This window comes from Populus alba, chromosome 5 (assembly GCF_005239225.2).
Source record: "Populus alba chromosome 5, ASM523922v2, whole genome shotgun sequence".
NCBI lineage: Eukaryota > Viridiplantae > Streptophyta > Magnoliopsida > Malpighiales > Salicaceae > Populus > Populus alba.
Window position 1 is genome coordinate 5532623 of NC_133288.1, and position 13883 is coordinate 5546505.

General features: G+C 35.6%; 1 protein-coding gene across 6 annotated transcripts; it reads left to right on the forward strand.

Annotated features, from left to right (window-relative positions):
• The first annotated feature begins 231 nt into the window (after positions 1–231).
• Positions 232–9688, forward strand: LOC118031449 (probable LRR receptor-like serine/threonine-protein kinase At5g10290). 6 transcript variants are annotated; one of them, XM_073409334.1, is made up of 13 exons: positions 232–682; positions 1581–1721; positions 2255–2387; positions 2544–2615; positions 4414–4557; positions 4664–4738; positions 4913–4978; positions 5137–5207; positions 5313–5456; positions 6813–7154; positions 8237–8631; positions 8846–9161; positions 9286–9688. In XM_073409334.1, exons 2-12 carry the CDS (start codon positions 1622–1624, stop codon positions 9158–9160), a joined length of 1857 nt encoding a protein of 618 aa, XP_073265435.1. In that variant the 5' UTR covers positions 232–682; positions 1581–1621; the 3' UTR covers position 9161; positions 9286–9688. The 6 variants fall into 6 exon arrangements, with proteins under 6 accessions (XP_073265435.1, XP_073265436.1, XP_034891790.1 ...); XM_073409335.1 differs by having other exon boundaries at positions 9294–9688; XM_035035899.2 differs by lacking the exon at positions 9286–9688 and having other exon boundaries at positions 233–682; positions 4667–4738; positions 8846–9284.
• The last annotated feature ends 4195 nt before the right edge of the window (positions 9689–13883 follow it).

Sequence of the window (13883 nt, forward strand, 5' to 3'; positions counted from 1 at the left end):
TCGTGTACCAACATTGCAATTTGCGTTTAGTAAAAGTCAAAGTACATTAGATAAAGACACAGAGCAATTAAAGGAGTTTGGAACTTTGGATGAAGAAACTAGAAAGTACTTGATTAAAAACTAAAAAAGAGCAATTCATTTAAACAAAAAAGTTAAAATTTATATAATTAGTTTTAAAAAAGATGTTTAACGTAGTAATAATGCAAGGATCCCGTGTCGAGTAGAAGTCAATTTTAATTACAATACCGTTCCAGGAGACCACAACTCTCTAATGGTCTTCACCAACTAGGAAGTGGAGAAGCACTAATAATTGCAAAAGCTTGCTAAGCTAAGCTAATGACAAAATTACACATCTGGAAACAAAATAACACACGAAGAGATAGCAAAAAGAATCAGCTTTCTTTCTAGATTTTAGCTGTTAAAAACAGAGAACAAACATCTGTAAGTGGAACAAGCACACAGACACAGACCCACTTTGATAGTTTGGCTAAAGCAGGTAGAAGACAGCTCAATCACTGACACTCACAAAAAGCCCCAACCATGATTCGCCCTCTCAAACCCCATTAAGTACTTTACCTTTCTTGATAATTCCTCCGCTTAAAGTTTGGTTCTTTTTTATCTTAAAGGAGGTACCTTTGTGTTTTTTCAAGTTCACGGTTTCTGTGCTCATTTCATGAATCTGGTATGTTTTCTTTTTTCTTTTTTGGGTTTGTTTTTCTGAGTCTGGATTCTTTTGTTTTGGTTCCTAAGCTTGAAGCTTTGTTTGGTTCATGAGAATATGTCAGCACATATAAAAATTGTGATTTTGAATTCAATAGAATGGTTAGGCTAAATTTGAAAGACCCAAGAGTGTCTTGTATTATGTCATGTTCATGCTTCTCTTTTTATTGTTTTTTCTTTTCTGTTTGATTGTCTTGTATTAAGTGCTAAAATCCATAGTTAATTAATTTAGAGTTCTATTTGGATGATTCTTTGCATCTTCTTCTGGAATCTGAGGAAGTTTTCATAAGAAATGGAAATTATACCTTGCTTGATTTTCTCTGGCACTAGTTATATTCCATCAAAACTATGTTATGACCTGAGAGAAGAATCGTTGGCTTAATTGCAATCTTGAGTTCTTACGTGAAAAATGATTTCTTATATTAGTCAACTCCTGTTTATTTCTAGATAGATATTACTTGAAGTTGAAGTCATAAGCCCCCCCAACCCTGTTGTGATTGCCTCCTTGTTTTTGTTTTGACTGAATGGCACTTTTTTCTCTCCTGGCAACGGCTTCAAAAAATCTCGTCTAACAATTAGAATGATTGCGTGGAAATATTACTGTTACATACACCTAGTTTTTGGTGACAATTTAAGTGTAAACATCTGTTTATGGAAGGGCCAAGGCAGTTAAGCTCATTCATCATCATCTTATGAACTCGAGGACCTCTCCTTGTTAGCAAAAGATCTGCCCATGCTAGTGTGTATGCTGCTTGATCTGCTTAATTTTTTCCTTGTGTATGAATGAACTTTCCCCCCAGTGCATTCACTATCTTGTAATCCAAACATTTATGACTCAAACCGATGCCATTTTTTCACAGATGGAATTTACTTCTATCTTCACTTGGGTTCGTGTGTTTCAATGGATCGAGCACCTGGGTTGATGTCATTGAAGATGGAAATGCTCTTTGCAGCCTTAATATTGGCTTACTTGCAGTCCTTTGTATTGTCCAACCCACAAGGTATTGTGTCCCTTCTCTGATAAGCTAACTTGCTGTTTTTACTTGACGTGGCCATTTTGACATCATTAAGACAATGATAGATGACGCAAACCACAATCTGTTCAATCTTTCTCTCCAAATTGATCTAACACTTGAGTAATTCTACAAACATCTGGACTGGTGTCATTCCAGTTATCTGTATTTGTTGTTTTTGAGAATATCTTCATATGCTGAATTTATGTGGGAAGGATGAAAGGGCTAAACTAATATTTAAAATCCTTTTGTGGTTGATAGGGCGAGCTCAATACATGACCACTTTGTCTGATAATATGACCTCTCTCTGAGTGCACGCACATGTTTTAGATGTAAATAGATGTGAACTTGATGATTAGATGGATATAATGAACATTCAATGAAAATTGAGAATGCTGCCATTCATCCTCTTCTATGATTTAATTTCTGCACTAAGCTATTGCAAGTTTCCTTTTTCAGCACTGATTGAACAGGCTAAGATGATAAACTTACTACATGGTAAATAATACTTTTGGTTACAGGAGATGCCCTAATTGCATTGAAGCTTTCGATGAATGTTCCAAACAATCAATTGACAGATTGGAACCAGAATCTAGTTAATCCATGCACTTGGACGAATGTTATCTGTGACAAAAGCAGTAATGTCTTTTCTGTGTATGTTTTCTTCAATGTGGTTTTACCTCTTCTTTCAGCTGTTTCCAGATGATAAATATGTATAAAATAATTTAGTGTTCCTGCAATATTATGTCCTTTAGTTGAATTACAGGTTATCTTACACATTGGGTATACTTACATCTTACCTGTTTGCAGAACGCTATCCGACATCAACTGTTCTGGGACCTTGTCTCCTATGATAGGAGCTCTAAGGACTCTCACTACACTGTACGTATGGTGTATGTTGTATTGAACACAGAATTTTGCTTTCTTGATGAATTTGGTTTTTGTGAGGGCAATTGTTCATTCCTTTTTTCTTTCCAAACTAGGTGCATTTCATTCTCAAAACCAATTTCAATCAGCAGTGATAAAAACTTGAATCACACATGAGATGCTAATCCCCTGCGTGCACACCTGCAAAAGAAAATGTCCAATAAGATGGGATATCTAATGGAGACTATTGATTAGTGCTACTTGTTAGAAAGATTGAAATTAGTTTTTGGTTTGAATGCCTCTCAGTGGAGGTTTGCCTCTCTTTAAATAGTTAGAATTCTCCCTATTTACAGCCTAATTATTAATTATATGCATGATTTTCTCTATCAAATCATTTGAAATCCTAAACATTGCTCCACCAACCATATAAATCCCTATCATTGCTCTACCAACAACAAAGATCCTGTAAATATAAATTATTGCTATATATACAATATTGCCTAATCTGGTAACACTACTTAAGTTTGATTTCTTAACAATAAGAAATTGTTAGTGTCAAAGATCCAACCTTTCTTTCCCCTTCTCCTGACCTTTAAGTTCTTATATTAAAAATGGTCACATAAACTAACCTTCAATTGTCTGCGTAGATATTACTCTAATGCAAGGTTATTAAACCTAGCCCAGCCCATGACCTGGCCTAACCACTGGGTCACGTCTTAGGTTAACCCGGGTTAATTTTTTTTTTTTTTTTTAAATTAAAACGATATCATTTTGAAAATCTTTTTTTAAAAGTCAAATTGGGTATTGATCGCTGCTGGTTGACCTGCCGGGTTGACTTTTTTTTTTAAACCCAACCAAGGGACGGATTGGCCATGTCCCGGGCTGGGTTGCGGATAATAACTGTGCTCTGATGCAGGAACGTGAATAAACAGCTTTGTGACTTTAGTTATCATATATTTTGGTATCTGAAAGCTGAAACTACGTGTTCTCTTTGATGTGTTACTATATGTTCTCTATCATAAGCATTGACTTTGCCTCACCAAACACACTAAGATTGCCAGAAGGATGAGATGTCAAAAGTGACGGTTTGGTTGGATCAGTTTGGGACCTTTGGAATTTTCTGGGAAATTGACAAGCCAAGTATATGATAGAAGCAACTTAGGGTGCGAGAGGATAGTTATTATTGTGGATGGTTCTAATTGTATAAGGCCGTAGATTAGAGAGCATATACTACTTCACTAGTAATTGTGGGAAAGAGTTAGTTCAACCTTTTAGACTTTGATGGTCAGTCAATTTGGCATTTTATTTCTTCGGAGTGGTGGGAGAGAAATCTTCCTAGTTCAGAATTTCCATCTATTGTAATCACTTCCTTTTGGGCATGGCATTACAGCTGTTGGTTTGACTCTTTCCCCTATCACATTTTCGTGCTAACATACTCACACATTGCATATAGATCACCAATGGACATGAACATGCTCATGACATAATACACCCAGACTCTTTAATAGATTATATACATGTTGAAAATGTTTTCACGTTAACCTTTGGATGGCTTTCAAGGTAGTTGATTTTGTTGATGAGAAAAATTGTCCATACCATAATACACTCAGAATCTCTAATAGATTTATACATGTAGAAAATGTTTTCACATTAACCTTTGGATATTTTCAAGGTAATTGATTTTGTTGATGAGAAATTTTTATTTGTGTTTCATAAAGCTTCAAGTTACCTCCCTTTGGATGGCTTTTTAGGGTGTTGATTGTAAATATTCAAATTGGATAATAATATACACTAGATTGCATTCATCATGCAGAACACTGAAAGGGAATGGCATAACTGGTGGGATACCAAAAGAGTTCGGAAATTTGTCAAGTTTGATCAGCTTAGATTTGGGAAATAATCGTTTAAGTGGTGAAATACCATCTTCCCTGGGTGATCTTAAAAAGCTACAATTTTTGTAAGTGATACCCTCTGTTCCCCTTGTCCTTAGAGAGGTATATGAGATATATCTCTACATGTTTCCAAACTTCATCATGATTGATATGATTTTCTTATCATGCAAGCAGGACATTGAGTCAAAACAATCTCATTGGAGCTATCCCTGAATCACTTGCTAGTCTTCAAAACTTAACCAATATGTAAGTGATGGTGTCCTGTTCAATACCTAGATGATACAGGATAGCTAAGCTGTCTGTTGACTCCAGATTGGGATATTCCTAAATTGTTCTTACAGTCCCACTCGAATCATATAGCTTTATATCCCTTGGAAGTTTTTCAAGATTTTGATGACATGGGTGAAATTTTCTTTGCAGTCTGCTCGATTCAAATAATCTCAGTGGTCAAGTTCCTAATCATTTATTCCAAATTCCTAAATACAAGTATGAACGAATATTGAATTAGTGCTATTTCAACTCCTAATTTTTTCATTTAGACTTATTCTTTGTTGTTTCTTTCGTGGGTGTGCGCACACGTGTATGGTCTGTGTCATGTAACTGTCAAAATTTAACATAATTTGAATTTCTGTCAATTTTTTCAGTTTTACAGGAAACCACTTAAATTGTGGTGGGCTGAATTTGCATCTCTGTGAATCTTATAGTGGTGATTCAGGTAATTGTACTTGTTGTTTTGATTTATTGGAGATGTTTTTTGGACAGCACTCGTTAAAGTTATGTTTTCTTGAAGCTTATTGCTAATCCTTTCATCTGTTGGCAGGTGGTTCACATAAGTCAAAGATTGGAATTATAGTTGGAGTTGTGGGAGGATTTGTAATTCTTTTTTTGTTTGGAGGCTTGCTATTTTTTGTTTGCAAGGGTAGACGCAAAGGCTACAAACGTGAAATATTTGTAGATGTTGCAGGTTTGAGTTGCCTTTAAGCACATATCAAATAATTGCATTGCTGCTACTTGCTGCTACGTGCACAGAAATAAATAGAAATAATAGATCATGTCACAATTTTGGCCAGTCCTGTTTTGCTTTTTTACTCTGACAATCGTTGCTTGTCTTGGCCAAATTATTGTCTTTGATGTGATAAAATTCCTTTTATTAAAGCTTCAATTTATGGCTCAACTAAGCTGACTTCATTTACACCAGTACGGAATTTGAAATTTAGTTTACACTTTTTTTTGCAAAAGTTTTAATTATAGTAACAAATAACTTTTTTTTTAACTCTTTACACAGCTAATTTTTAATGATCATAATAATGTGATAAAAGGTTACAATAACAGGCTTTATACTTTATGTTATGTATCCATACTTCAGGTAACATGTACAATTTACTGAACGACAAACAAGGATCAGGGAAAAATACTGTCTAACATTGGCAGTTATTTTTCCTTTAACTGAAGTGTATTATTGGAATATATTTTCCATTTAGCAGTTAGTGTTTGATGAGTGGATGTAACATGCATGTCTTCTAGCCGCTTGCTATGGGTTCATATTTGTTCCTAATTCAGTTGCATCCACTCATCTTAACTAGAGCCAGTCATTGAACATGTTATGAGAAGAAAAAAATGAGCTTTCTTCTATTTAAATAAAGATCCTTTTATGATATTGTTGAAAATTTAGCTCAAAAGAGCACATCGACAAATTAGACTGCAATCCAAAGAGAATGAGGTTAGCTGCATTCTATCATGATTTTATCTTAGGAATTTTTTTTTCTTGCCTATAATTGATATATAATTAGGTCAAACAAGCAGAAAAACTTATAACGCTGCATATATTGTTTTAGTCTATGATACTATGGGATATTTGTCGTAACATGTATAATTTTGTGCAATTATAGGTATTAGATAACTACTTTCCATGTTGGATGGATCTGAGTAAAAATCATTTTGTGTCTCATCACGAATTGAACTCTCATACTTACTTATAGTCATCCTATAGTGATTCAGATAATTTGTCTAGGGTTTAAATTGTTCAAAAATCCTGTCTGCTTGAAACCTCTTCTATTTCAATGAACATTTCCTCTTGTGACTGAAAATGGAATCAAATATATGGAAAATGGTTTATTTGTGATTGATTGGTGCAACTTCTTGGATCAAATTGCTGGCACACAAAAAAAAAAACATATGTTCTATTTTCTAGAAATCATGAAAGTTTGGGAATTTATACAAAATGTAAAACTTTTTTTTATTTTTTTAAAAATCACAATTAAAGAATTTAAGTTCCTACACTTAAATTTTTTTCTGAATGCCCTTCTTACCATTTGCTTAGGTGAAGTGGATCGAAGAATAACATTTGGTCAGTTAAAACGATTTGCATGGAGGGAATTGCAGCTTGCCACAGACAACTTCAGTGAGGAAAATATCCTTGGACAAGGAGGATTTGGAAAAGTTTATAAAGGAGTGCTTGCTGATAATACCAAAGTTGCCGTGAAGCGTTTAACTGATTTTGAAAGTCCTGGTGGTGATGCAGCATTCCAACGTGAAGTTGAGATGATAAGTGTAGCTGTTCACAGGAACCTATTACGTCTGATAGGGTTTTGCACAACGACAACAGAACGCCTCTTGGTGTATCCATTCATGCAGAATTTAAGTGTGGCCTATCGTCTAAGAGGTACTAGTTATTTATGCACAGGATTTTGAGAGGAACTGCTAACATATTTAACTGTTTTGTTCAATTAACTGCATTTGAGGTAATTGTCAATAATCATTTTCTGTTTAGCAAGTATGGTCAGTTTTATGGATTGAGATTGTCTCATGTTCATTTCTCTCACTTTTGTTGAATCTAAATGATTAAACTCAGAATGAATGGGCGTGTGTGTGTATATATATTATCATTTGATATTACATTTCTCTCACATTTTTTAAATCATTGAATGCAAAAAAGTAGTGATATTTGGAACCTGACCTGATTTTGTTTCCATCAGAGTATGAGAGAATTTAATTCCCAATTTTAGAAACATGATGCAGGACAAGATGATAGAACAAAGAAGCTAAAGTAAACCCTAGCAATAGCTTGGCAACCTCCTTGATTTTTTTTATTACGAGGGATAGACTCTGGTGGCAAATTCTCATTAATCATACTTTTTTCTCACAACACAGAATGGATGCACTATAGGCACCAAAACTCTACCACAAAATAGGTATAGATATTCTAAAATGAAATCCAAAGTCAGCTACTATTAGGCAGGAAATAAAAATTTATTTCTAGCTATTAATCTGATTAATGGCTTCATCAGGTGTGTGCCCAATAGGAGTTGAATTTTAAAAAAACATTAGCGATCATGAGATGCAACGACATCTGCCATATAAGTAAGTCAAATATCACAAACTTAAAAACAGAAGGGTAACAGTGAAAGGAAAGTGGGGACAATTTGAATATTGTGATATTTTGGAGAAGCTCGTTTGTCAATTATGCAGCTTAGAGTTTGATATTTTGTAATAGTTATTGGCAGCATTGAACTACTTCTGGTACTAACCTACTGATGAGTAGGACAAGGATCAGCTGATTCCTTTGAACATCCAAATAGCAATAGTTTATGTATGAAGTATGCTTGATGAATATATGTACCTCTTTCCCTTGTAATATCTAATGTCAACTATACAATATACAAATTATAGGCTAATGTATTATTTTATAAATTTTTCTGCGGAATAAATTTTGAGTGAGTTTTAATTTTTTATCTTGACCTGCAGAGCGTAAACCTGAGGAGCCTGTTTTAGATTGGACAACCAGAAAAAGAGTGGCCTTAGGTGCAGCGCGTGGGCTGGAATACCTTCACGAGCACTGCAATCCTAAAATTATTCATCGTGATGTGAAAGCAGCTAATGTACTACTCGATGAAGATTTTGAAGCAGTTGTTGGTGATTTTGGCCTTGCAAAGCTGATGGATGTGAGAAAGACTAATGTGACCACTCAAGTTCGTGGGACAATGGGCCACATAGCACCAGAATACTTGTCCACTGGCAAGTCATCTGGAAGGACTGATGTCTTTGGATATGGGATAATGCTTCTGGAGCTTGTTACAGGTCAACGTGCAATTGACTTTTCACGCCTGGAAGAAGAAGATGATGTCCTATTGCTTGACCATGTAAGATAACCATAGCTAATTACAGCTATCCACTATTGTTTTTTGGTTGCTTTGCATGCATGTCTCTCTCAACCCCACCTTTATTATCTATTTTTTGTTGCATGGAGTTACGACATCATTTGCAGATGTCTATTCTTTCTAGCATGTTTTAATTTTCATGTCATGCAACTTTCTGACTTGCTAGTAATTCTTCTACGGTTGTTTTATTATGAAGGTCAAGAAGCTGGAGAGGGAGAAAAGACTGGATGCTATTGTAGATCGCAACTTAAATAAAAACTACAACATCCAGGAGGTGGAGATGATGATAAAAGTTGCTTTGCTCTGTACCCAAGCCTCGCCAGAGGACCGTCCAGCAATGTCGGAGGTTGTGCGGATGCTAGAAGGAGAGGGGCTTGCTGAAAGGTGGGAAGAATGGCAGCACGTTGAAGTTACAAGAAGGGAAGAATACAGCAGATTGCAGAGAAGATTCGACTTGGGAGAAGATTCACTTTATGACCAAGATGCTATTGAGTTATCTGGTGGAAGATGAGGTAACGAATTTTCCAATGCATTTAAAGTATGTAATTTCCTTTTACATTAGCTTGATGTTTCCTCGAATGAAAACAGATACATGAAAAAAATGGAAAGAATGTGCTTTCATAATTTTTATGACAGTCATGTAGGCTCCTCGTTCTTCCTTTGTGTGATCTCCTATTTTGTCTATGATGAAACTATTCTGGCGTTGATATGGTGGGCGTCTGCAAGGTTTCTCCCACCTCCAATGTAATTTCACCAATTTGTCCTGCGTCCGAAGTCAGACGGTCCTTACAGCTCCCAAAATTTGAAAGCCTGTCTTCTTTTTTTTATCTTTTTTTTTTCAGTTTCATAATCATAGTTCTATTATTTATCCCAAGAAAATGGCATTTCGACTCGAGCTTCCAGCTTAGGCTTTTGCCTGCTGTATTTCCACCAATTTCAACGTCATTTCACACTTGTTTTCTAGGATTGTACTCTGTCAGACAATATTGAAGTGAAATGTAATAATACATAACACGGGATAGGAGGTTGTCTATTTTCATGTCATTCCAACAGTGAAATTTCAACTAACGTTTCCCTTCCAAGTCTGTGGTCCAGAGTTCCAGGATTGTTCCCCTGTGCCGTTGTCGATGCTTTGTCTGATAATGGAACCTATAAGCTCCAAGACTCTTCATCACGTTTTCCCAGCCAAAATTGGTCATGGATAATCATTTATGTGATCGAAATTTTGTTCCCGGAAAGAGTGGTGCCAAGATGCAAAATTTTTACCTGTGATTACCACAAGCTCCCGGAATTATTTACTAAACTCTCTCAAGGTCCCTGCTGGAGTTTGTCGAGCAAGAAAATTATGCAAGTGGCAAGAGACCACCAGTGGTAATGGGAGGCAGTGAGTGCAGCAATCTTTTCAAAAGCGCAGTCAGTGTCTGCATTCTATTCAACCTAAATCAGAAACAATATTACTCAGTATATTTCCATTAAAAGAAGTTAAACTACCCAAACAAAGAAATCTAAAAGAAAATTTTAGTCACAACTCTTTCAAGCTACCATAAATCTGACGTCGCATAATACCAAGTAAGCAAACCCAAAATTAATCTCAAAGCAGATGTTTTCTATTTGCAAGTGTCAGTTACTGGAATCTGGAGTAGTGTCACGGTGAAACTTAATCTACATTAAGTCTCAAAATCTGCCAGTTCTTCTAACCTGTAGATCCCAAAACAATCAATCTTCAAGACCCTCAATTCCAATCATTTAATCAGTTCGTTTTAAGTGTTTTAAGCCGGCTAATATCCTAAAACATCAATTAAATCTTTTAAATCTTTCAATCACCAAATTATAATAAAAACATTAAACATTTCTTTTAATCCATCAACTATCGAGTTCTTATTAATTGAAAGTGGGATTTTATAGTATATATTTATTGTTCATGAAGTAGTTTGTCATTAACAAGCAAAGTGGCGGCTAGTAAAGATTGCAAGAAAAGAAAGCCTTCCTCTGAAACTCCCTTCTTCTCTTCGCTACCAACATCCATGCCCATCAAAACAGTCCATTTCCACTTCAAAACCACCTACTGTAAAATGAGAAAACTTTTGAAGCCCTAAACTTATGGTGGGCATTGAGGCAGACAGCTGCATCACCGAAGCTTCTTTTAATCGCCATGACTTGTTTTCTTTCATCAGTGAATTTTAGATACTATGACAGATAATGCCTCATAAGATTCAAATCTTTCAGGTTGAACTCAAATTCAATCAACAAAATAAAGTTGGCACTAAAATTTTGAGGGCAAACCCAAAAAATGGCATCCAATTATAAAGTCTCAATTTTGCTTCCAACTATTTATATCAAATTTGCCTGAATGAATTTTTTTTTTAATTAGTGGTGTCTATGTAATAATTTCACAACACCTCAAACCATTATTTTATGATCTTATCATATTGTTTTTCCACTCTTTAGTTAAATAAAACACACACACAGTTCACAATTAATTTTTATTAATATATGAATTTTTTCTCATGTTATAAATACTTTAATTTTGCTGGAATTTTGATAGTTAATAATTATTTTATATGGGCTTTCATACAGGCAGAATTCTTCAAATTATACACATACATAGACGTAAAAATAAGAAACTCTCACCCGAAATACATACTGTTCTAAACATTGTTTCGGAGTATGGAGACACCTAGAAATTAATTCGAAAGCCTCCAACATAATGTTACCGCTTTTTTTCTCGACTCTGAATATTTGACACCCCATTAGTAACTGGACGAGCAGCTACTTTAGGCCATGCTTCCATCTTATTCTTGACTAGCCATTGCTCCACCATCAACTTATCCTTCTCATGAGTTTTCAACCCTTCTTCGCCTTGATCGGCTAGAAGATACAGGGGAGTCTTCTCGGTATCTCTACGCTCCCTCTCTTCGAGGCTGATGCCACACTCCACACAGTCCACACCTGCCATTGCTAGAGCTTCAATTGATGGCATGGCTTCACTTAAGCGTCAAGTGTTAATTTCTCTTTGCTTGTTTCTAACATGAGAGTAAGATCAAGACATGCAAGATACATATATAAGGGAGTACTTAACTGGGGTGTAAGGTCACAGATGTGCATACGTTGTCCAACGGGGCCGTTTCTGTAGTGATGTCACAGCTGACGCTTATTTATGCAGTTAAAGTGCAGGTAACGCTATCTCTGTGATCTCATTCACACTTTAGTTCATCAACACGGACACTTTTTTGCACTTTTATTATACGAAAAGGGTGCTTTTATTTTTATCTTTTTAGATTTATTGGAAGATTTTTTCTTGATATGAAGTCAGTTTTAAATCATTGCTTAATGTGAGTTGCTTTCGGCGACTGGCCAGTTGGCTCGTGCATGATCATGAAAAGAAGGGCACCCTTTAATAATCAAGATCGATGAACAAAAAGAAGAAGCAATCAACATGATATTGCATAATCTTGATCAGGATGCGAAGGGCGTGATTGTTCTTGTATCCTTTAAGGGTACTAGCTAGTTCTCGTCCCTGTACTGTCCAATATGGACATTTTTATGCAGGTCCTTGTATCCTAATTTTTAGAGACTTGACAGACATTTGAATAGATATAGTATTCGATACTCGTACTCAGATCCTTTGCAACATAGTTGCAAAAGAAGCTTTCATGAAGATCACAAGTGCTGGGTAGAAAGGCTATCGTTTGCATATATATTTATGTCATCTTGAGACTAGTCGATGAAGAAATCAGATCATGATAATTCTGTAAATTGAGGACTTGGATCTTTGAAATATCAGTCATAAATTTAGATGACCTTACAATGGCTATCAGCGTCATTTTTATGGCTATTGGGATTTCGACGCTTTATTAATTGGAACTACCTTCTGGCTTACTTTTGGATGGCCTACAGGTGTGTCCAGCTCTCACAATAGTTATCTTCCACCATTGTCTTTTGAAAGATAGATGGGCCAGCCAAATTAAGATACAGGAATATTTTCTTGGACTCCAATTTTTTTTTTTTGCGAGTAAATTTTTTGGAGGCTTTTTTATTTTTTCTTTAATTCTCTAATTTATTTCTTACCTACCTACTATATGGTAGCAGCTATATATAAATATCATGCACTTTTATAATTAAACAATACCGAAAACTATATTATTTTCTTGTATTTACAAAATTTATTGACATTTTTATTCGCTCTTGATCTAGCTGTTTTTATGATTCTCAGAAGAAGCTTATTAAATTCTAAAAGATAGCTTTGTATTGAGAAAATATAGGACAGTATATGAACACAACTCGTTAAATAAGAAGTCAAACTCGTTAAAATGAACTATGCGAGTATGCGTTGAGCGTACCCTAGTTGTTGAGTGGAAATGGAGGGAATATAACTCACGCAACCTCATGCTCCAATTAATAGCACCCATGGAAAATCTCTAGGCTGAGCTAAGTATCTTATGGGTGATATTCAAGTTGCTCTCCATACTACTTGACCTGGCTTTGAATCCCGATATATATTCCTTTCTATTTTTCTAAGGTCATATCAGTCCAACAATGGCGATAAAAGTCTTGAATGGTGCTCCTTCCCTTGAGCCAACAAGGAGAGAATGCAAGCATAATAGGCCTTACATGGCTAACTATCTAAAATATAGAGAAGCTGAGTGCAACATTTTAGATTTCCTAAACTGGCCCTCTTAATATAATTCAGACTTTGGATAGACTCTAAAATAATTAGCGATACATGATCAGCATTTTGAGTCTCGACTTGATTAACCATGAAATTTACAGTCATAGTTAATTAGGTTGGAGTATACGGGGAACCGAACCAATCCAATGATCTCTAGAGCAATGATCCTCAGTCTTCCTACATTCGTATCCTTGTTACTTGGCTTCTTGTAAAATTCAAGCTCATATTCTGACCATAACCATCCTCTGGTTTCTCCACGTATATGAGGCTTGGGCATAGTAGCTTTCAAACCTAATTGAACTCCCAATTTTTGTGGTGCTTGGGCATAGTACAATGGCTCTAGAGACTCCATCAGTGATTGATATTCTTCCACAGTAGGAGAGAGATCAGTTGGACCGAAAGTGAAGCAACAATAATTCATGTTCCAATAAGAAACCATTGCTCGGATAGAATCATCTTGCACAAGAACTGTCAACAAGTCAACCATTCAATCATAACGCTTCTCAGATTCTAGTCGATCATGTTCACTCAATCTCTCAAACGCAGTCCGTACGTAGTTGGGACA